The sequence below is a fragment of the Trichophyton benhamiae genome (genome assembly GCF_000151125.1).
Source record: "Trichophyton benhamiae CBS 112371 chromosome Unknown contig01989.5, whole genome shotgun sequence".
Taxonomy (NCBI): domain Eukaryota; kingdom Fungi; phylum Ascomycota; class Eurotiomycetes; order Onygenales; family Arthrodermataceae; genus Trichophyton; species Trichophyton benhamiae.
In genome coordinates this window covers 1,799,096-1,819,577 of record NW_003315112.1, presented here as the reverse complement: position 1 = coordinate 1,819,577, position 20,482 = coordinate 1,799,096, and the positions used below count along the sequence as shown (strand labels likewise).

The following is a 20,482-nucleotide window of genomic DNA, read 5'->3' as shown; positions in this document are numbered from 1 at the left end:
TGTGGCTTGAACATCTAGTCCACGCTACTCTGCTGCAATATGGGTCTGCCGTCACTAAGAATCATGTGGACAAACTTGTTCCAGTCGCGTGGTGTCGACCAGAGGCCATGTCCGCCACACTCATGGGCCGCTGGAAGTTTGGTATATTCGGCGCCAGGCATGAGGTACCCGTCATCGTTGCGTTCGTAGAATTCAACACGTCGTTTGAGCATGTCAACGCGTTTGTCAGGGTGGAAGGTTGTCGAAGTCATCCCCAAGGGCTTGCAGACTTCAGCCTGCAAAAACTCCTCAAGGCTCACCCCGTTTAAACGTGCAACAAGCTCGCCAGCCCAGTCAAAACCTGATCCGTACATGAAATTTGACCCTGGTTCAAAGATCAAGGGAAAGGTTTCCATAACTTTCTGCGGGAACAGTTAGCCATACCCTACCTAATACATTTGATAAAGGAGGCAGATCCTTACAAAGTCATTATCAAAGATGCTCTCTGTCCGGCCATTTTGTTTGGCCCATCGCGCCAAATACGGGCTAGAATGATACCCACAACCACTTTGGTGAGTAAGTAGGAGTCTAAGGGTGATCGGCTTACTGCGCGTCTTAGTCGAGTACTTCCCTTTGGCATCAACACGGTCAAGAACCGGGAGAGAACATAGGTCAGGTAAAACCGTGGCAATGTCCTCGTCTAAGGATATTTGACCACGTTCGACACAGAGCATGACAGCAATTGCTGTCATCAATTTTGTCATTGAGGCCATCCAGTAGACTGAATCAAACCCTGCCCTTTCACTTGAATGTTGTGAAATTGAGCCTTCCGCGTGGGAGTACAGTTGATCACCTACAGAATTTTCCATTAGCTTTGACATGCAAGTTAGAGCGTCAACTTACCATCCTTATTTATCACTGAACAGACATAGGAGTGTGCCACTGGCTTCGGTCCCGAAACTGCTTGTTTAAGGTATGTAGAAAACATCTCTAGATGGGACCCAGAGCCTTGATGATTCTCCTCAACCTCATGTAGTAATCCAGCCCCATTTGTGCCATTGTCTTCCGCTTGTGAGTTTTCATTTGTATCAATAACGATATCTGTAGCTTCAGCGTCTTTGGCTACCGTTGACTCTTTGTACTTCTGTGCAGTGTCATATATAACTCCAGCTAGGTGTTTCGATGTACACATAGGGTCCAGGAGTTCAAGAAAAGACATGCCAACAGAAAATTTCTGGGACAGCCAATGTACCATCTCGCTGCCAGACATACTATCGATGCCGTAATGTGATAGTGGGCGTGTGATATCAATGTCATCAGAAGCAACAAATAGTAGCTTTGCCAGCCTCTGAGCAACCGCATCTGCCAGGATTATAATAGCCGCGTTTCTGTCCTCCGGGATATCTAACGCTTCGTCACCCATCATTTCAGCCGAAGCGGTACCTTCTCCGATTGTAGCTTTACGGGATTCTAAAATAGTGACCAACAGAGCGGAACGGCGATCCTTTTCAATCCTAGTTACCTGAACCATGCTCAGGTCATGTTTGCTATATTCCACGCCTGTGAGAATATGCGCTTGGGTATTTCTGTCGAAATGTGGTGACTTTTCTTGTTCCTTGATGAGTCTCTCAAAATGATAAATAAACTCGGACTCTGGTGCTTCAATCAAACCAGATCGTAGTAGGTTTTCAGCATATTCTGGTTTTCTGTTTAGAGTCCCAACCCCCTTGATCGGCCCTAATGAAATTGTTGTCGCTGGAAGGCCCAATTCACGTCTATGCCTTGCCAGGTTGTCCAGAACTGCATTGGCTGCCGCATAATTAGATTGAGAAATATGTCCAACATAAGTCACAGTGGAGCTCGTCATGAAGAAAAAGTCCAGTTCGGCTTGTGCATCAAGTGTCGCTTTATGCAGGTTAAGGGCGCCGTGTACTTTGGGGCGAATAGCCGCATTGAAAGTTTCTAGAGTCATAGTATCAAAAAACGCATCCTTTTAATAGTTAGCTATGTGAGCAGGATGTTGTTGTACTTAGAAGATCTGGACTTACCTGTAAAACCATTGCAGCATGCACCACTCCTTTCAAAGGGCCCATCGAGATTGCCCTAGTAACAGCCTCCTCCACATCCACCATCCTGGATATATCTCCTCTCAGAGATACAACATTGACGCCCCTCACTTTTGCTCGTGATATGAAGGACGCATTTTCTTGCTTTTTCTCCCCGGAACGAGACAAAAACACTAAATTCCGGGCACCGTGCTCGATCAACCAATCTGCAATACTGTGCCCAAGGCCACCATGGCAGCCAGCTAAGACATAACTGTTGTTGGCGTGAATTCCGCGGGGCTTTAGAGCTCCATGTAGTTTGACCTTATTTTCAGTTTGGCCATAGGTCAATACTACCTTGCCGATATGTTGTCCTTGGCCAAAGTATCTAAGAGCTTTTTCCAGGTCAGTAATGTGGAATGTCCGATCTATTTTGACTGGCTTGATCTTCTTTCCCCTTAGGAGCTCCGTCATATCTGCTAGAAGTCTGAAGATTATTAGCCAAAAGCTAGTGTGAGATAGGTGGATGGGGGTCGTACCGTGAAGCAAGCTGAGGCTTTTTCTCGAGCACGAAGTTGAGGTCGAAAGAGAACACACTAATGCTTTCATCAAAAACATGCAATCCCAGCTTTCCCTTGTCCAAAACATTCCCTCTACCCACATCAATTAGTCTTCCACATGGCGCCAGGCAGCCAAAGCCCTCATAGAAGCCTGGGCCGGAGATTGTAGAAAGCACTACATCAACTCCTCTCCCCTTTGTCTCTTTCAACAGGTTTTGCTTGAAGTCAAGAGAGCGAGACCAAAAGATCTGATTTTCTGGGATCCCCAATTCGTTAATCAAATATTCCTTTTTGGCTTGGGTACCAACAGTTGAATATATTTCTGCTCCGACGAGCTTTGAGTATTGTATTGCTGCCAAGCCCAGACCGCCTGTAGCAGCTTGAATGAGAATTGTTTCTCCAGCTTCAAGTTGTGCTAGGTATCTCAGGGAATATAATGCGGTACCAAGTGCAATGCCAATTGTAGCCATTTCAATCAAGTCATCACCGTCGTTTAGCTTTAGACACTTGGCAACGGGGCTTCTCAAGAACGTGTCATAATGGCCTCGCTCGAAACATATAACCTTGTCTCCAGGTTTGATATTCTTAACGTTAGCACCAACGCGGGATACAACCCCAGTCGATTCGATGCTGGACTTGACGCTTTCGAAATTTCCCATAGCAATAACATAGTCCTATACTATTGTAAGCTTTTGAGCAGTTGTTAGGGTGAGAAGAGACGTACTTTCATATTCAGGCCAACGGCTTTAACATTAATTTCCAGCTCATCTGAGCCGAGATCAATGTCGCAAGTAGGTTGCTCACGGAAGTATATCGTGTCGAGAAGACCTGGCGTTTCAAGGGCTAGCTGCACATTCCCAGAGGTTGGGAAATCTTGGTCTACGCGACCATCTCCATTGTCCAACCTGAATTCTTCGTTCAGCTGAGCGTCGGGAACAACACGACTTATGTAAATGACACCGTCTTTGAGAATAAAATCCGTTTCACAATCTTCTCTTGATTGCGCCTTTGCAACCAATAAGAATATGTCCGCGATATGCTTAACAGCTGTCGTAGTTTCAGAGATAGCGGCATCGTCAAGGTCCAGGGTAGCAAATCTAAGATTCTTCGTTGAATTTTCATTCATCAGGACCGTATTGATTCCGTGGGCCATGGCAGCTGATGGATTTTTTCCGGCCATAAGGTCCCCTGCAGTAACCCAGAGAATGCTTGAGGCTGTACGGACAAGCTTCTTAAAACCTTCGAACTGCATTGGCTGCATATCAATTAGAATCGGTTTATCGAGTTCTTCCAAAACGATATATCCTTGTGGCTGACTCGAGTCAACAAGCTCGGGAAGGTTTGCCATGGAGCTATATCTGACACTCCCTCCCGATTTCTCAATGAGCTGAGCAATAGCCAGGGCTAAGTCTGCCTGGCTAGCTGAGTGCACCTTAACGATGTTAGCAGTTGTCCACATAAAATAGGATATCCCACTTACAATGATTACAGGACCAATTTCCGAGACAATCGTATTGCTAGTTGATGCGTGAATAGCAGTTGACATCATGACACTCTCAAGTGCCAGGGGTTCTGGGAAGTCTCTCAGAATCAAATCCAAGCCACTAAAACCAGAGAGGCGAAGTTGTTCATCCCAAGATGGCAGCGTTCTAAACGGGCCCAGGGGACGGTCACCATCAGCATCATCAAGGCAGCCCCAAAAGCTAGGGAGAGTACCAAACGCAAATTGGACAGGTGTGAGACTCTCGGTTTGGGTGATCTCGAGCATGACCAGCTTTCCACCAGGCTTGAGGAGCTTGCAACAATTCGCGAGCAATTTATCTGTATTTCCAGGTGCATGAAGCACATTGGATGCAAGAATTAGGTCGTAATCATGGTTCTTAAAGCCCTGGGTTTCTGGGTCCCTTTCGACATCAAATACCTTAAAGGTTATAGCAGAGTACTCCGAAAACATCTCCTCGGCCTTCTCAAAGAAGGATGGTGAAATATCAGTAAAGGTATAATCTGCATATCGCTTTGCGTGCCCGTTGTTCTTGTCGTAGGTATTCAAAATGTCCAAAGCGACAGACGTGCAGCTTCCTGTCCCCGCACCCACCTCGAGAATCTTCATGGTTGGGTTTTTATGGGCTAAGTTATCAACTAGAGATCGAAGATTTTTACGCGCAGCATCATGAATCGAACCGTCAGCATAAACACCAGCAAGGACTTCGGCCTCAACCGCCAAATTCACACCAGAAGTCGTTCCATTCAAGATTCCGCTCATGTTTTCCATCACCACTCTATTATATTCTAGCTGGGGAAAGTTTGAAGGAAGTTCCGATAGCAAGGTCTCAATTCGACGTTCTCGCATACCAGGGGCAAGCTGTGTAGCATGATCATCGCAAAGTACCATGTTACCAGCTGCCGCCTCAGCCCTAACATGTCGCATCCAGTCATAGTACGCGTGGATCCACCGCAATGAGGAATCCGAAGGGAGGTTTTCCTTGCTAATAAGCTCAAGGGTCTTGCATATGTAAAGGACAGTCACTGTTTCTAGGCGAATGCGAATATTGTAGATTTCATCGAGGTATTTGATCCCCAGGGGAGACTTGAAATCTCTATGGTACAAGCCATTGGCCTTCTCCGAATTGAGAAAATCAACATCTGGTTTCCAATGTAGTCGATAGTATGGCTCTCGTGCAGTACTCTTTGCCAACTTTTCTTGGCTACCCTGGTTCTCGAATTGGCGCCATCTGACATGTTTAGTCGAAATTATCTCGTAGCCATCCTCAGTTACTAGCCTGGAGTGAGAGCCACCACTTCGGGCACCCTCGGTCCAGGCAACACTGTCAATGATACCGGTCTGGTTTTTTGCCCAGGAGGCAGGATAAATTACCATATCTTCCACAAACACGGGGATCTGGGTCGCCTCTTCCTTGTCTACCCGGCTATTGTAAACAGCAACAACACGGCCCTGGAGTACTGCATCAATTGTTAAAGGGTGAACTGCATACCGAGATTCGTGCGGGGTATCCTTAGCCATAGTCTTCAGAATGGGCGTTTTGGCTCGAGCACGAGACTCATAGCGTAGAATCTCGATTTCGTCTATAACTCGGAAGAAAGGCCCAAAATCGAAACCTCGATACTTGAGTCGATCATACCAAGAGTCCTTGCCAATTTTTTCTTCAAATATGGGATCGGCTGTCTCGTCAGCAAAAGAGGACTTCATTGTCCGCTTGCCGTGCATGATTTCGTAGGAAATGGATCCATTAGCGTGTTCTGTCCACCGGTCATCAGTTACAGAACAAATTTTGAAATCAAACCGGTTACGTGCAGCCGAAGCGTCAGTTGGCCGCAGGTTGATCATAATGTCTGCTGTCCCACTGGCACCGATAACTAATGCAGCTTTGACAGCCATAGTGTGTAAGTGGAATTTTGCATCCTCAAACTCGAAATCAGGGCCACCAAGAGTCTCGTCTTCAGCAAACTGAGCAGCAGCTTCGATTGCCATGGCAATATACGCCACTCCGGGGACAAGGACTGCATTACCAATCTATCTAAACGTTAGTTGATAGATGACATACACAGTAGATATGTCAACTTACGACATGATCTTTAATCCAAGGCACGTCTTTCAAGCGGAGATTGTTTCGCCAGATTGGTTCCAGTCGATTACTGCCTGGAAGTCTGCTTCCAATCAAATCGTGCCTTGGATGGGTAGCAAACTTATAGTCCTTAGTTGCACGGGTAACAATAAGTGGGTGTGGGTTTGTATGGTTCCAGGGGTACATTGGTAGGCCAGCGATAGGCTTTTCGGGTCGATAGGAAGCTTGACCATTGACTTGACGCATATCAATTGAACAGCCTTTCATAAAAAGGTTCGTAGCGAGTCTCATCATGTCGTCTTCTGCATTGTGTTGTCTTTCAAGAGTGGACTCATATGATATCTTTGGTGTACTTCCGAGGTTTGATTTCCATAATTCGGTGACTTCCGGAGAACTGATGATTTGATTGATGGGGCCCTTGAGAGCATTATGAGGCTGCAGCAAGCATAATTGTTAGTAGGACTTCACATACTATTGAAGAAAAGTGGGAGGGCATACCCCTATCTCTATCAGACAGTCCACGTATCGATCTTCAGGGCCAAATGTAAGCTCTAACAGATATTTTAATGCCGGGTCAAACAAAACTGGGGATTCCAGGTTTCTCTGCCAATATGCACCCGAAATGTCAGATGGTTGAAGAGGTTCCAGGATAACCGACGAAATCATCACGGGCCTGGAACTACCATCGACCTTATGTCGTCGGGTAGCAGCTGAATGGGGTTGTACTGTGGATTTATTAGTGCTACACGGCGTGGAGTTGACAGCCGCAACTAAACCATGGCCGTTAGGTTGTTGCTTTGTTCAATTTATACCGTTTGGTATTTCAACAGCCTCCCTTATAGCATCACTATATCCTAAGCCGACTGACCTCATGCTGGGAGAATGATAAGCTTTGCCTCCGGTAGCTAATTTCTTGCACAGCACGGAGCGCGCTTTCAAGACACTGTGTAGGTTATTAATAGGCTGTAGCTTTCCACTAAGCGTGACGCTCTTGTGAGAGTTGATGCAAGCAACACAAACATCTTCAGGAGGGATATCCAGCTCTGCAAGGAGATTCTCAGCATCTAGTACCCCCATTGCCACTGCCATCATAGCCCCCGGTTCCTGCGTCAAAGTAGCATGCACGCCTCGTAGATAAGCTGCAATAATTGCATTCTCCGCTGAAATTAGCCCTGCAGCATATGCAGCAGCAAGTTCACCGGATGAGTGGCCAATTGTTGCTACGGGATTCACTCCCCATTCGCGGAGCAAATCCACTAAAGCGATCTGAATCGCCGTACATACTGGTTGAGAAAATGCAACGTCTCCAATTCTGCTTGTTTCTTCTGGTTCAAGCAGTATCTCTATTAGGCAGCTGCATTAGTGCATCATAATCTCCCACATAATGTGCTCTTTTATAGACATTACCTTGGAGTTTCCATGCTGGAGCAGGCTGTAGTTGAGCTAATGCTTTATTTAGCCTCCAGAAAACTCGTTTAACCGCAGGGAAACTATCTAGAAGTTCTCTTCCCATTCCCGCCCATTGCGCCCCCTGCCCGGTGAAAACAAAAGCTACCGTGGGGACAACGAGATTTGCCTTCCCCGTTGACGGTTTGCCGAAGGCATACTCATGATTGGAAATTGTTATGGGTATGATGCCGCGATAAGGAAATCTAGTCCTGCGCTCAGCTAAGGTATAGAGCAACCCATGAATGTCATATTTTCCACTGTGCAATACGTCCGATACGTTTTCCAAGTTTCTCAAAAGTGAGTACTCATCGTGGGCGGAGATCGGGAGTAAAAACTGTGCCTGTAAAATGGACGTATAAGGGTCGATAGAGAGCTGTACCTGCGTATCCAGCAGCACATTTGAGCCTTTCAGATACTCCTCAATAGTTTCAAGCACTACATGCCCATTGGCGCCACCGTACCCTGTAGAGTTGACGGATGCGCGCTTTGCTTTGTTTGCAGGCCAGGGAGTGTTTTTGGCGACGACAGCCAGGCATCCCCGTCGCAAATCCACTGATCAGCCGGGCATTAGTTAGTTAGCAGCGTCCGACACATATGGCATTAACTAGTAATCAGGGGCACTCACGATTTGGATTCAGCCTGTTAATACCGATTGTTCCGGGGATAATTCCTTTTTCCATCGCAAGAACGACTTTGATGATACTTGTCAGGGCAGACCCGGCCTCACCATGGCCTACCTGAGGCTTTGTTGATCCGATAAGGATGGGATCATGCCAGTCTCGACTGTCTTCAAACACGTTCGCAATCGCTGTGGTCTCGATCGGATCACCGATGGGCGTTCCAGTCCCATGGCATTCAACGAACCCAACGGCGCTATAATCAATAGGCCCCGAGTGTTCATATGCCTTTCGGATAGACAACTCCTGCGCCATTGCGCTAGGCAAGGTGATACCATTGTTTTTGCCATTCCTATTCGAGGGTTAGTACTCCGGAGCTGCGCAGTATCAACCTCCCTATCTCAATAGTCGGTTCATACGGGCTCCCTGTGGACTCACGCAGTTAAAGAGACACCTCTAATTACCCCCCTAATAGGATCTCCGTCTCTCAACGCATCAGAGACCCGCTTCAAGTATAAAACATTGATGGACTCTCCCCGCGCGTAGCCATCAGCAGACGCGTCAAAGGCGTGGCACATGGCGGTTGGAGACAAGGCGCCAATTTGGCCAATAGCAAAATGGTATTCCAGCGTCAAGATAAGGTTGACGCCGCCGACAAACGCGGCTGGGATCTCGCCGTTGCGAAGAGCCTGAACGGCGAAGTGGAGAGCATACATCGTGGAGGAGCAAGCTGTGTCCATGGTGACGCTAATCTAGTTGTTAACATGATACTCTCAGAGTAGCTAACTATTCAACAGAGACAGCTCACCTTGGTCCGTTCAAGTTGTACAGATAGCTGACGCGGTTGCTCACAGTCGTCCTCCCCATACCCAGAACTTGCATGCCCTCGATTTTCTCAGGCTCTTTGAACGCCAGTGACTCGTAGTCACTGGCAAAATTACCAATATAGACGCCAGTCATTGTATTTGCAACCTGGTTGAGGGTAATACCCCCGCACTCGAGAGCTTCATAGCAGCATTCGAGCAGTTGGCGCTGTTGAGGATCTAGCGTCTGGACGTCCGCACTCGTCATCTCAAAAAAGCCATTGTCAAAATCCTCGAGATCATTGTTAATACAGTAGCTCTCTGTATAACGAATGCACCCGGTCCGGTCCTTCTGAGGATTGTAGAAGGCTGCGGCGTTAAATCTGCTGGCTGGGACTGGGCCACGGGCACAGCGCTGGCTCAGGAGGAAATCCCAGAATGATTCTGGACAGGTTACACCTCCAGGAAGGCGACAAGCTGGTAGATTTGAGTACGCTATTGTCAACCCCTTATATCCAAAGTGAAGCAATAGGCCACTTACCCATGCCAACAATGGCAATGCCTTCGTCAACGGTGTTTGCCATATTTCCCATAGCTTTAGTAAAGAACTAGTTACCTCCGACGGCCAAAGGTGAAAAGGTATAATTCCTTAACAAAGACCCCAGAGTAATTCTGAGTTATCCTTGAACAGAAAGGGACCAGAAATCCATGGTGATATAGCAGGTATATCAATAGAGGAGCGGGAATAGGCCCCTAACATAGTGTATGGGTCTCCGGTTATCTCTACCGCTGCCGGGTCGTTTGGAGCGAAGCAGGCTGCGCAAAATTGCCAGACATGGGATAATTTTGTGAATGCATGCAATCAAGGATGTCCATACTCTGGAATGTTTGGGATTGCATTAATACTCCGGACACCCTCTAAATGCATGATGTTATCGAAGGCGGAGGCTTGGGCTTTAAGACGCAAACAGGGATTGGCAGGACAAATATCCAACAGTTAACTCTCCCTGAGCCGCCTACGGCATGGCTAGGAGTATTCACCGCCTCCACCTGTCCCAGTAGTCCGGCTCAACACTCTACGCTGGTTCTCTGTGGATGCCGTATTTGCCTTGATGCGTCCTGGCATTGATGCATTCCACCTGCCAGGTTCAGGGAATACCGCCCAATTAAAAGCCGATAATCCTTGGGATTGCATCTCTAGTAGCAGGCAGCGACATATCCCCCCTAGCTCACCTAGGCACGTTTTATAACTTTCTGTTTGATTGTCCCCGCATGATACACACTTCCGCATGTGCATGTATAACCTTTCCAGACCTTTACTCCAAGTTGGCGGAACTCCGTCCCCCGAACCATCCTCAGGGGTGTCAGGGGGAAAGTCGACAAGATGTAGCTACCAAGACACTAAGGGACCTGAGTGACGTGAGTTCCGCCTTTATGATAACAAAGCAAATCCCGTACGCAGTCACATCTGACGAGTAGCTGGGATGACCTCCAAATAAGGACACGCTCTATTTCAAGTGACATAGGAGAGCAGGTCTCCTTTGGCTGTTTATATGGTCTTTATTGACCGGATGAAAGAGTGTGTTATAATTTGACGAATTAGAGATTTGCGGCGAATATGACGATTATCCCTAACCTTCCTGTCGCTGCTCTTGCAGCCCAAATTCAGTCTCCAGATGTGTCTTTAATTCAAGCTGGCGAATGGGAAAACTGGCAACGAATCCGCAAATGCCGAAGGGTATTGCTAACAACCATACAAACCTTAAAGATTGAGTATATAATCCAATCACCTCCGATAATAGTTTCGGGTCATGCATGAGGGAGGATGAGAGGCCGGAACTTGCGAGTGCATATGCTCCACCGTTCGAGAGATGACGCCTCAAAGAAGGATCGCTGATTCCTCCGAGAAGGGATTCAGTCTTCTCGTTAAATATTGCGGTGGGGATAGCAACCCCCCAGATGGATCCAAAACTCCGCATAAATGCCCAGGTTGCAGTTGCCGTAGCCATGTCAGATTCGTGTAAAGAGGCTTGGATTGGCGGTAATGTGCTCGAATATATCAGGCCTGACCCAGCTCCAAAAATTATCTGGAACCCTGCCCAATATCCAGCCGATGAGTGTTGATCAAGAATTGAGAAGAGTCCTACGGCGATTGACATAAGACCGAAACCAATGAAATGGAAAGCTCGGTACTTGCCCCAGACAGAAATGAGAATACCGGCCAGGATGCCGAAGGGGGCAACTGCACCTGTAATCGGAAGAACGAAAAGACCAGACTTCGTTGCGGACGTTCCTAGCACAGCCTGGAAGTAGACTGGCAGGAAGTAGCCAACCCAATAGATCAGAATAGAACCCGTGAATCCTAGGATGAGGGAAAAGAGGGATGTAGGTGTGGGGAATAACCTCAATGGGATAGATGGTTCACGGCAGAAACGTGATGTCTGATGTGCATAGAAAAGAATCAATCCCAGGAACCCAATAACGAGGGGTAAAATGATCTTCCAAGAAGACCAAGGGTAGAGCGTGCCCACCCAGGTCAATGACAAGAGAATAGATATGACAGCCATGACAAGTATGGCATTGCCAATAAAGTCCACACGTAAAAGCTGTTTGTAGAACCCATTACCTGGCGGAGATGCCACACGCAAGAAAAAATACAGCAAAATCAGGGATAACCCAGAGAGAGGGAGGTTTATATAAAAAATCCATCTCCAGGAGGCATGCTCAGCTAGGCCGCCACCAAGTACTGGCCCTATCACAGTGCCAATGGCCCAGATAACACCCATTAGCGCAACGTATTTTCCTCGTTCACGCATGGGTACCAGATCCCCAATGACAATATCTATCAAGGTATTGATGCCCCCGCCGCCGATACCTTGAATAGTTCTGCCTAAAATGATAACGGTAGTTCCGTTCGCACCTCCAGCTAATCCACTACCGACAGCAAACCAGACAACCGAGAGGATTAAGAGCCATCTCCGACCGAAGATGTTGGCTGATTGACCGAAGAGGGGTTGCGTGACAGTAGACGAAAGCACGTACGCATTCGTAATCCAGATGTATAGAGGACCAGCGCCCAAATCCTTGGATATAGTAGGCAGCGCCGTTGAGAGAATTGATGTATCGAGCGCAGATAAAAAGGTAGTCATGCATAGTGCAGGGAATATGGCCCAAAAACGCCATGTCTTCTTCGTAGAGATAACCGTGCTAATGGTATCGGCCTGGCCGTGTACTCCTACCCCTGTTGGAGTTGTATTTGTATCATTTCGGGAGCAGGCAGCAGTTGGTTCTCTCATATTGGCCAACGCCCAGCAGTTATGCAGCTCGTTGCTATCAGGCCTCAAGAAAGCGGATAGCTATTGAGCAGAGACATTATCTTTGAGTCGTGACAATTCAGTTGGCAGCACTAATATATATATATATTTCGATCAACAGAGTTTGGGGGCACAAAAAGTCGCCCACATTGTCAATCACCAATCCTAAAATGGTATGCATTGCGAGCATGCTGAGGAGACCGGGTGTTTTTATGTCGACAGGGATCCCTATAATGGCCGTTTACTCCCGTCAGTCCCTTCCGGTTGGTCTCTTGCGCTTGCATGGCATTAAATCCCTGGAGCAAGTTGGCATCTCGTTCAGGAGCAGTGCCGGCAACTTTTGACCATGGGTATCAACACAGATCCTAACAGCAATCTACTACATAGATATATCGCAAAACACCCGACAGAGTACCAGTATCTATGTATTTGTGAGGCCAGCAGTTGATACTGACCGTTGTGTTGCGTTGGAGCATCCGGGCTGAACTCGTGTTTTGCATGCAGTTATCAGAGCCAGTTAAGGTCCAGGATCCTTGCTTTCGATTGGCTCCATTTTAACAAGTTCTGATTGGCTTAAAACTAGTTAGGTCCCTGCTTTACTTGCCGCCTTGGCAGAGACTTCCAGACAACCTCGAGAGACTCGACCAACCGCCTACGAGAAACGCGAGAGTTCTTTAGCCAGGCATTACTGGAGAATTGTCGAGCGCAATAGGGGACGTTTACATAGCTGCCAGGCACATATCTCTTAGGCTGCATTATATACCTGCACGATATAATGCTGACTAGAAAAAGACCTAGAAATAATGCAGCTCGGGACGGGAAAATCCATAAGCTTACGACTTTATATGCTGACAAAACGCAAGGACCAAAGTCCCAAGTGGTTATATTATGGGCTGCAATGATTGATAGACTTGACCCGCTGCATAGTAAACACAGAACCAGAACGCCGTCTCGTTATAGGCAGAACATGGCTGTAGAACCGTGAGTTAGCATTTATCCAGTCTCCTGGTCATCAGGCTTAGCTAGATCATGCTCCTTTAGAAGAGCATCGATCTCATCAGCACCCCAAAGGTGGTGATAGATCTTGCCGTCCTTGGTCTTTCCAACAGTGGCAAACTCAACTACAATTCCCCATGCTAGGTTAGATATATCCAACAAATAATCGTGGAAGAGATATGAAGTGCTTACTCTTCTTGCTGCTCAGTTTGGTAGAGTCCATGGTCTTGCTCAGAACCTTGACAGCCATGCCACATGCCTCCTTCAAATCACAGTCTTCCTTGTAGTCTTGCTTCAAAAGACTTTGTGCGCTAGCATTGTTAGCCCCGACACTGGTAGCTTTCCATCCACCATAGTTGCCGCTAGGGTTGCTCTGGTATAACTGGAATTGCCGGAGTGGGTCGTAGCCAGCGTAGATGAATGATACACCGAACGGCCGAAGACCACCATGCTGGGTGTAGCCCTGCTTCAAATCACATAATCGACGGACTAGTTGTTCACACGGGATATCTTCGTTGTAGGTGAGGAGATATCGTTGAGCAGCTTGACGGGCATAGTTGATGAGTATATTGGCATCGGCAGTCATTCCGGCAACGGCACATATCATGTTACTATAACCATATTGTTAACAACGGGCGGGATTAGAACGGCGTTGCTTCATGGAGGATAACTGACTCGTTTAAGATGTAGAGCTTCTCTGCAGAGGTGTCCTGCTCCAGAAGCTTGCTGGTGACCTTCCGCTCCGCAGCGAGAACTATCCCATCTTTGGCCAGGATGCCGAGGGCAGTTCCGGCGTGGGAGATGGCCTCTAGAGCATATTCAACCTGATACAGGCGGCCTTCCGGCGAGAATATAGTTGTCTACAGCCAGCATCACCGTCAGTCTGGCGCCTTCAGCTAGCTAGCGAGCCGAATTAGTTGGAAGGAGAGAGGCCTACCCTAGAGTCGTATCTCCGCGCCATTTGTCCTGTTCCAAGTGCAAATCCGTGTCACTAAACAGTTTACTCCCAAGCAATCTACTTCCAGTGCCCGGTATGAAAGTAGTGTCGGCCTCGTGTATGTGTTCTCCCTCTGCTTCCCCGTTGTCTGTCTGGCTGTCGTCGTTGTTGTTCGGATAGCTCAAGAAGCAACTTTCAGTGAGTTAGGTTAGGCCACCAAAAGCATCGCGCGTACCAAGAGAGAGCTCGGGCCAATCAGAGAGCAGCCGCAGAACTTCGACATAAAAAACACCAGAAAGGCAGAAGGCGAAGAGAGGGAGAACAACAGCAGAACAATTAAATACGTCTTTCAGGACGGCGAATACTTTGGGGACATAGTGAACAGGATGCTGAAGTCGACTTATACTCCAGCTAACGCCCTCCCGCCAGGATGGACCGAGCACAAAGCGCCCTCAGGTAAGGAAATACAGAAGCGTTACCCTTGAATCACGGTTTATCCTGACAATTATATGTACCAGGGCATCGATATTACTATAATGCAGAGACAAAACAGTCAACATATAAGCGGCCTGTTGAAGAGACACCGGTGCCTGTGGCGGTACCAGCTGCACTACCGTCATATCCGCTACAATTTCAACCACCTGCCTATGTTACGCGAGGCTTTGACCCGAACTTCCAAGGACTCTCTCGAACTAGAGAGCCCTATAGAAAACACCGTCATCCCGAAGACCGGCCGAAGACAAAACATGCTATACCCGGATGTGCTCCGTGGGTTCTGGTAAAGACAAGGCTGGGCCGTCGGTTTGTCCACAACCCAGAGACAAACGAGAGCTTTTGGAAATATCCTGCCGAGGTGATGAAGGGTGTTGTGGAATATGACCGTATTGAGCGAGAAGCTAAAGAAAGGCGTGAGAGAGGAGGAGAGGAGAAACCGAAGGCAGAGGCTGGTATTGAACCATCTGAAAAGCGATTAGAACAAACACCAATTCCCACTGAAGTTGTGCCCGAGAGACGAGACTCGGATAGCGAATACGAGGAGGTGGAAGTGACGGACGATGAAGAGGAAGAACCGTCGAAGCGAATAAAAACCGACGAGGAAGTTAACCAGCAGGTCGAATTCAACGAGGACGACATCGAGTATCAGTTGGCTGCCATGGCCGACGACTACGGTGGTGACCCCGGCGAGTACGACGAATATGGCGAAGCTGGCGAAACTGAATGGCAAGAGAATGAAGAGGAGCCACCCCTCTCTGAAGAAGATACCATTGCTCTTTTCCGTGACTTACTTGACGACTTCAGGATAAGCCCATATACTCCTTGGGAAACTATTATCGAAGAAGGGAAGATAGTTTTTGATCCGAGGTACACGGTTCTGCCGAATATGAAATCAAGACGGGAGGTCTGGTCTAGTTGGAGCCGTGACCGAATACATGAGCACAAGGAACGCAAGAAGAAGGAACAACAGGCAAATCCTCAGATTGGATATTTTGCGCTTCTGCATGAACATGCTACCCCTAAACTCTATTGGCCTGAGTTTAAGCGCAAGTATCGAAAGGAGCCGGAAATGAAAGATAGCAGAATACCAGAAAAGGAGAAAGAAAAGCACTACCGTGACCATATAGCAAGACTAAAACTTCCAGAAAGTGTTCGAAAGTCCGATCTATCTTCTCTACTCAAGTCTATCCCGCTATCAGCACTTAACATGTCAAGCTCGATCCACTCACTACCTCAGCAAATCCTATCCGACATTCGATATATATCCCTACCTTCGCAAACCCGAGATGAGCTTATTGAGTCTTACATCCTTACACTGCCCGCGGCGCCAGAGCAAGCAGATACGCTAGATGATGCTGAAAAGGCCGAACAGCTAAAGAAAGAGCAAGAACGGCGAAAGAGAGAGAAGGCCTTGCATGACCGTGAAATGAGAGTGCAAGAAGAGAAGCGAAGGCAGCAGAGAGCAGTTATGCATAGCAAAGATGCCCTCCGCCAGGAAGATGCGGAGGTTCAGAGAGCTATGAAAGTGGGCAGAGAGGGTCTAAAAAGTTATATGGATGACACTTAGCTGCGTGTGTACCGCATATATTCTGATGCTACTAATTGTAAATAGGTATCGCGCTATGCTATATTACATCAACGAACATAATCGTTGGAAGACGAATTAAATGTAGGGTATCGCTTATAAATGACTGATTCAGGACAATTTTCAACCATTTGTACAAATCCTTTCTTCATCATCTAAATCCCCAATCATCCCAACTTTCTCCCTCATCATCATCGTCGTCATCATCGTTTTCATCTTTGTCTCCATCGCCGGCCGTGTGGTTATTACCCAACAGCCCACTTTCTTGTACATCGTTGAGTCTGCTACTCTCTTCTTCTCGTTTGCGGCGAATCTCATCCCGCATTTGCTTTAACCGTTTGACACGTTGATCCAGTTCCTCCATCTCGTCAAATTCTTCCTCTAAGAATCTAGTAGCATCCTCACGATCCCCCAGCAATGCTGCCTCCCGGCTCTTTGCCATCGCCTCCCGATCCTCGCGTTCACGCGACTCAAGTTCAGCGGCAGACACGGGGGCAGCAGATATTGTCGCCGAGGTATTTATTGTGGTAGGCTGTTGCTCCCTGGAAGGCTGAGCAACTTCCCGCTCGAAAGCTGCCCACTCATCCTCGTCGACAGCTTGATTTTCAGGCGGAGGTGGAATCTCCTCGGTAATCATCTCAGGTGCGGCCTCCGTTTTATCCGCACTAAGGCTTCGGGGAGGTGATGGCTCATCAGGTATCTCTGCTGTACTATTGACGGTCAGGTCACTCTCATCTTCCGCCCCGTCTTCTGTGTCTGCCCTGGGCTTCTTCCGTGCTGGCTCCAAGTCAGGGCCGTGTCTGCGTTTTTTGGCAGCTTTCGAGCTTGGGAGTTGTCTTGACGCGAGTTCGTTTCGAAGGAGTTCCCGAACATCTACCATAGTGACTTTCTGGGTGTGAGCGAGTGACAAAGATTCTTGGTAATCGGCCTGTGTAGTCGACCTGGAATGTTGACGCCATCAAGAGCTGTAAGCCATCTCGTCTTTAGCTCGCTACCTTCTGCGGCTCCAGCTAATCTTAATTGATTATGTAATTAATTATAATCACGTGTATTGGATTACTTAGCCAATTAAAGTTTATCTCTATGTTTAATTTTAGCTTCATTGGAGCACTTCCATCACAACAATATTATTATAACTGACCAGACCTCGAGGGAGACCAGAAAGAATGCAAGGAAGAGAGATGAGCTATTATCCTATATAGCATCATGTTTACATTCATAATTTCGTGACGATAGTCAAAGATAATGTAGGAAAGTCGTCCGTCTCAAAAGTCTTTCTTAAACCAGAGATCTATTTGAATCGTCGAAACACCATTCCAGCAGCTAATCCAACAGCAAGGCCAACTAGGCCTGTCACAATAACCTCGAACTCCACTGCCATTTTTCAGTTAGCTATAAATCACCAAAATTAGAATATTGTATCATATGAACCTACCCCTTTGCGCCTCTGGCTCAGGCGCAGGCACATCTACGGGACTTTTAATGGAGTCTTCTAAAACGCAATCCCCAGACTTCTGTTTACCATAGCCGACCTTTGCTTGGAGTTCCGGGTCAATGTTCAGGTAAAAATCAATAACTATATTCACATCTTCGCTTGTATTTTGCACAGGAACTGCTCGTCTATGTTCCCTGTATCTCGTCCTTGTGCGGTGCGAGGTATCACTTCTCGGTATCTCTATCTCAGTCTCCTTTTCTGAAGAGTAATACCCGCCAAAAGTAGCCCGATGCCTCTTTCTAGACTCGGGTTTTGGAATGGGAAAATGCGGACGCCGCGTATTCCTATAAGTATCACTTAGTAAAGAAAAGCAGAAACCGGGGTGTCACTATGGGTTTACATACCATTTTTGACCAGCACATGGGTATCTTGGTCTTTTCACCCGCTCATAAAAGTCATCTGAAGAAGTTTCCGTGGGGGCATTCTCAGATGGTGAGAGTGCGCAACATGGAGGAGTAGGCCCGCCCATGCATCTTCTCTCCTCCAGTTCCATAAAATCAAACTCGGACATCAGTACGACATCAGGGTCATCAAAATTCATAGGCTCCACGCAAATATTGGTACCATGCAATTTGTCATACATGAGTAACTCGTCATCTGTCGAAACATCCATGGATGGCTTACGGTAACGAGGTGACCCAGGTTCCCCGCTGGTATTCATAGGCATTTCCGCAGAAGTGCGACTTGAATGATATAGGGTATTGGCAGCTGGTACCTCAGAGTGTGTAACTTCTTGATTCTCATCTTGATTCTCTGTCCTTTGGGGTGCAGTCACTGCCTCTTTCTCATTTGCACCCTCAGTGTCTTGTCCCTGTTGGGAAGCAAAAATGGGCTCATCCTCATCCGGCTCTACTGTAGGTTGCAAATCGGGGGAAATGACTCTGTCCAGAGAATCGTGGGATTTTACCGGGGATGATTCTCCAGTGTCAGCCTCATATTCGTTGATTAGTATATTGTCAGTCTCGGTTTCTTGAAGCCCTATTACACTTGGTCCATCACCAATACACCAATCGAAGAGCGAGCGTGGAGCTGATGGCAGGTGAGGAGGTGTGGGTATACCTTTGGCTCGTCTCTTTTCCCTTGTCATCCTCTCAAACTCAGATGATGGAATGAAATCGCGTGGATATGGCTTAGAAAAGACACGATATTTTGGCAGCCCGAGCCTAGCAACTTTCTCCTGTATCTCCTGGTCCTCGAGTGAGATATTTTCCGATGCATCCATAGTTTCGGGTACAGGATCAGGATGAGTTCTGGGATAATTTTTTACGCGCCTATCACCAGACAGTTGAGGGCCATTTGGCTCTTTAAGTACCCAAGGGTCAGACCCAAATTCATTGGCACTAAGCGACGTATCTGTATCAGATGCATCCTCGCTTAGCATTTGTTTTTCAGCTTGCCCTCTTGCGCTTGCGTACTTTCTGTCCTGCCTGTCTTCTGAATCTTCGGCTAGGAGAATCTGATCCAGGCGCTGCTGACGCATTTCTGTGTCTTGTGCTTTGCCCATTATCCTAGTTCTATCCCTCTTTTCCTTAATTCTGTCCTGCCATTCTTGATATCCCTTGGCTGGAGCTGCATATCCTGATTCATCAGCAGGGTATCGCAGGTGAAGTATGTCACAGCGAATAGGAAGGTCTTCCACATCATCTTCTGTAATTCCCAGATCATCGTCGTTCGACACTTGCTTCTCCCCTTTGGTACAATTAGTAAAGGAGGTGGCTGCTTCATCCTCAAATACCCAAGGAGTAGATCTAGATTCATCCCCAAGGGAGCTGTCGGTGTCAGACTGCTCCTCCCCATAAGCTTGTTTCTTTGCCAAATTTTGAGCCCGCATCATTTTCCTCGGCCGTTGAGACTCTAGGTTGTCCGCATGGAGGCCTTGAGCTAAGCATCTGGTTCTTTCTGTCTCACGGGACTTCTTGATAACATGATTCTGCTTGTTCATCAGTTGCTTTGAACCATCCTTCAAGTCCTGGTATCCATTGGCTGGAGCAGCATATCCCGATTCATCGGCAGAATAATTTAGATCAAACGTATCTAGATGAGGAGGAAGCTCTTCGACATCATCTTCATCTATTGAGCCATCTTGGTCCGGACCGGGGTCTTTGATACGATTGGCAGAGTTGGAGTCGTATGGAGAGGAGTCACCTGGTTTGGATAATGTATCATCAGAGTGATTGACAGAATTTTGAATCTGATTATCCACCGAAGTGATAGCCGGGCTGTCCTTATGATTGTGGTGGTCGATAATACTCCCGTCACATACTAGGTCCGGTTGCATTTTGAAGGCGTACAAAATCTAGTTAGCTGGGGATAAAAGGTAGTTTGGATGCAATAATAGGTGAACATGGAGAGTTTATCTGCCAGTATGTAAGGAGAAGGAAGATGAAGAAGCTAGAGACCAGAGAAATATTTGTCCTTGATGTAGTTGCTTGTTGGGAAGCAGCGCGTAGTGTCTATGCAGCTAAGCGTCGGGGCTGCTGATATCACAAGTTAACCATCCCTGCATAAAGAATAGGCAAAAATACTCACAGAGGTCCTATAAATAGGACGACATGTTTGTCGACCCTAGTCGGGCGGTTATGCATCAGATTATCCGGTGTTTCTTGGTTACCAGCCGAGAATA

The 20,482-nt window shown here is 47.4% G+C and overlaps 6 protein-coding genes across 6 annotated transcripts; 1 reads left to right on the top strand and 5 right to left on the bottom strand.

The window, feature by feature from the left end:
- Nucleotides 1-14: 14 nt before the first annotated feature.
- Nucleotides 15-9,621, bottom strand: ARB_05333 (uncharacterized protein; the record flags this gene model as incomplete). The annotated part of the gene is made up of 14 exons (XM_003016993.1): nucleotides 15-397; nucleotides 587-832; nucleotides 883-1,969; nucleotides 2,028-2,511; nucleotides 2,564-3,258; nucleotides 3,309-6,116; nucleotides 6,169-6,603; nucleotides 6,667-6,841; nucleotides 7,037-7,511; nucleotides 7,576-8,169; nucleotides 8,243-8,586; nucleotides 8,673-8,981; nucleotides 9,043-9,481; nucleotides 9,579-9,621. The coding sequence occupies 14 exons, from the start codon at nucleotides 9,619-9,621 to the stop codon at nucleotides 15-17; spliced, it is 8,517 nt and encodes a 2,838-aa protein (XP_003017039.1).
- Nucleotides 9,622-10,668: 1,047 nt separating this feature from the next.
- On the bottom strand, nucleotides 10,669-12,333 carry ARB_05332 (uncharacterized protein; the record flags this gene model as incomplete). Its single annotated transcript, XM_003016992.1, has 1 exon — nucleotides 10,669-12,333. The coding sequence occupies one exon, from the start codon at nucleotides 12,331-12,333 to the stop codon at nucleotides 10,669-10,671; it is 1,665 nt and encodes a 554-aa protein (XP_003017038.1).
- Nucleotides 12,334-13,344: 1,011 nt separating this feature from the next.
- ARB_05331 (uncharacterized protein) lies at nucleotides 13,345-14,308 on the bottom strand (the record flags this gene model as incomplete). The annotated part of the gene is made up of 4 exons (XM_003016991.1): nucleotides 13,345-13,472; nucleotides 13,540-13,958; nucleotides 14,023-14,207; nucleotides 14,285-14,308. 4 exons carry the CDS (start codon nucleotides 14,306-14,308, stop codon nucleotides 13,345-13,347), a joined length of 756 nt encoding a protein of 251 aa, XP_003017037.1.
- A 362-nt stretch (nucleotides 14,309-14,670) lies between these two features.
- ARB_05330 (uncharacterized protein) lies at nucleotides 14,671-16,346 on the top strand (the record flags this gene model as incomplete). Its single annotated transcript, XM_003016990.1, has 2 exons — nucleotides 14,671-14,740; nucleotides 14,827-16,346. 2 exons carry the CDS (start codon nucleotides 14,671-14,673, stop codon nucleotides 16,344-16,346), a joined length of 1,590 nt encoding a protein of 529 aa, XP_003017036.1.
- Nucleotides 16,347-16,515: 169 nt separating this feature from the next.
- On the bottom strand, nucleotides 16,516-17,244 carry ARB_05329 (uncharacterized protein; the record flags this gene model as incomplete). The annotated part of the gene is made up of 1 exon (XM_003016989.1): nucleotides 16,516-17,244. The coding sequence occupies one exon, from the start codon at nucleotides 17,242-17,244 to the stop codon at nucleotides 16,516-16,518; it is 729 nt and encodes a 242-aa protein (XP_003017035.1).
- A 411-nt stretch (nucleotides 17,245-17,655) lies between these two features.
- Nucleotides 17,656-20,137, bottom strand: ARB_05328 (uncharacterized protein; the record flags this gene model as incomplete). Its single annotated transcript, XM_003016988.1, has 3 exons — nucleotides 17,656-17,738; nucleotides 17,800-18,143; nucleotides 18,204-20,137. The coding sequence occupies 3 exons, from the start codon at nucleotides 20,135-20,137 to the stop codon at nucleotides 17,656-17,658; spliced, it is 2,361 nt and encodes a 786-aa protein (XP_003017034.1).
- Between the last annotated feature and the right edge of the window lie 345 nt (nucleotides 20,138-20,482).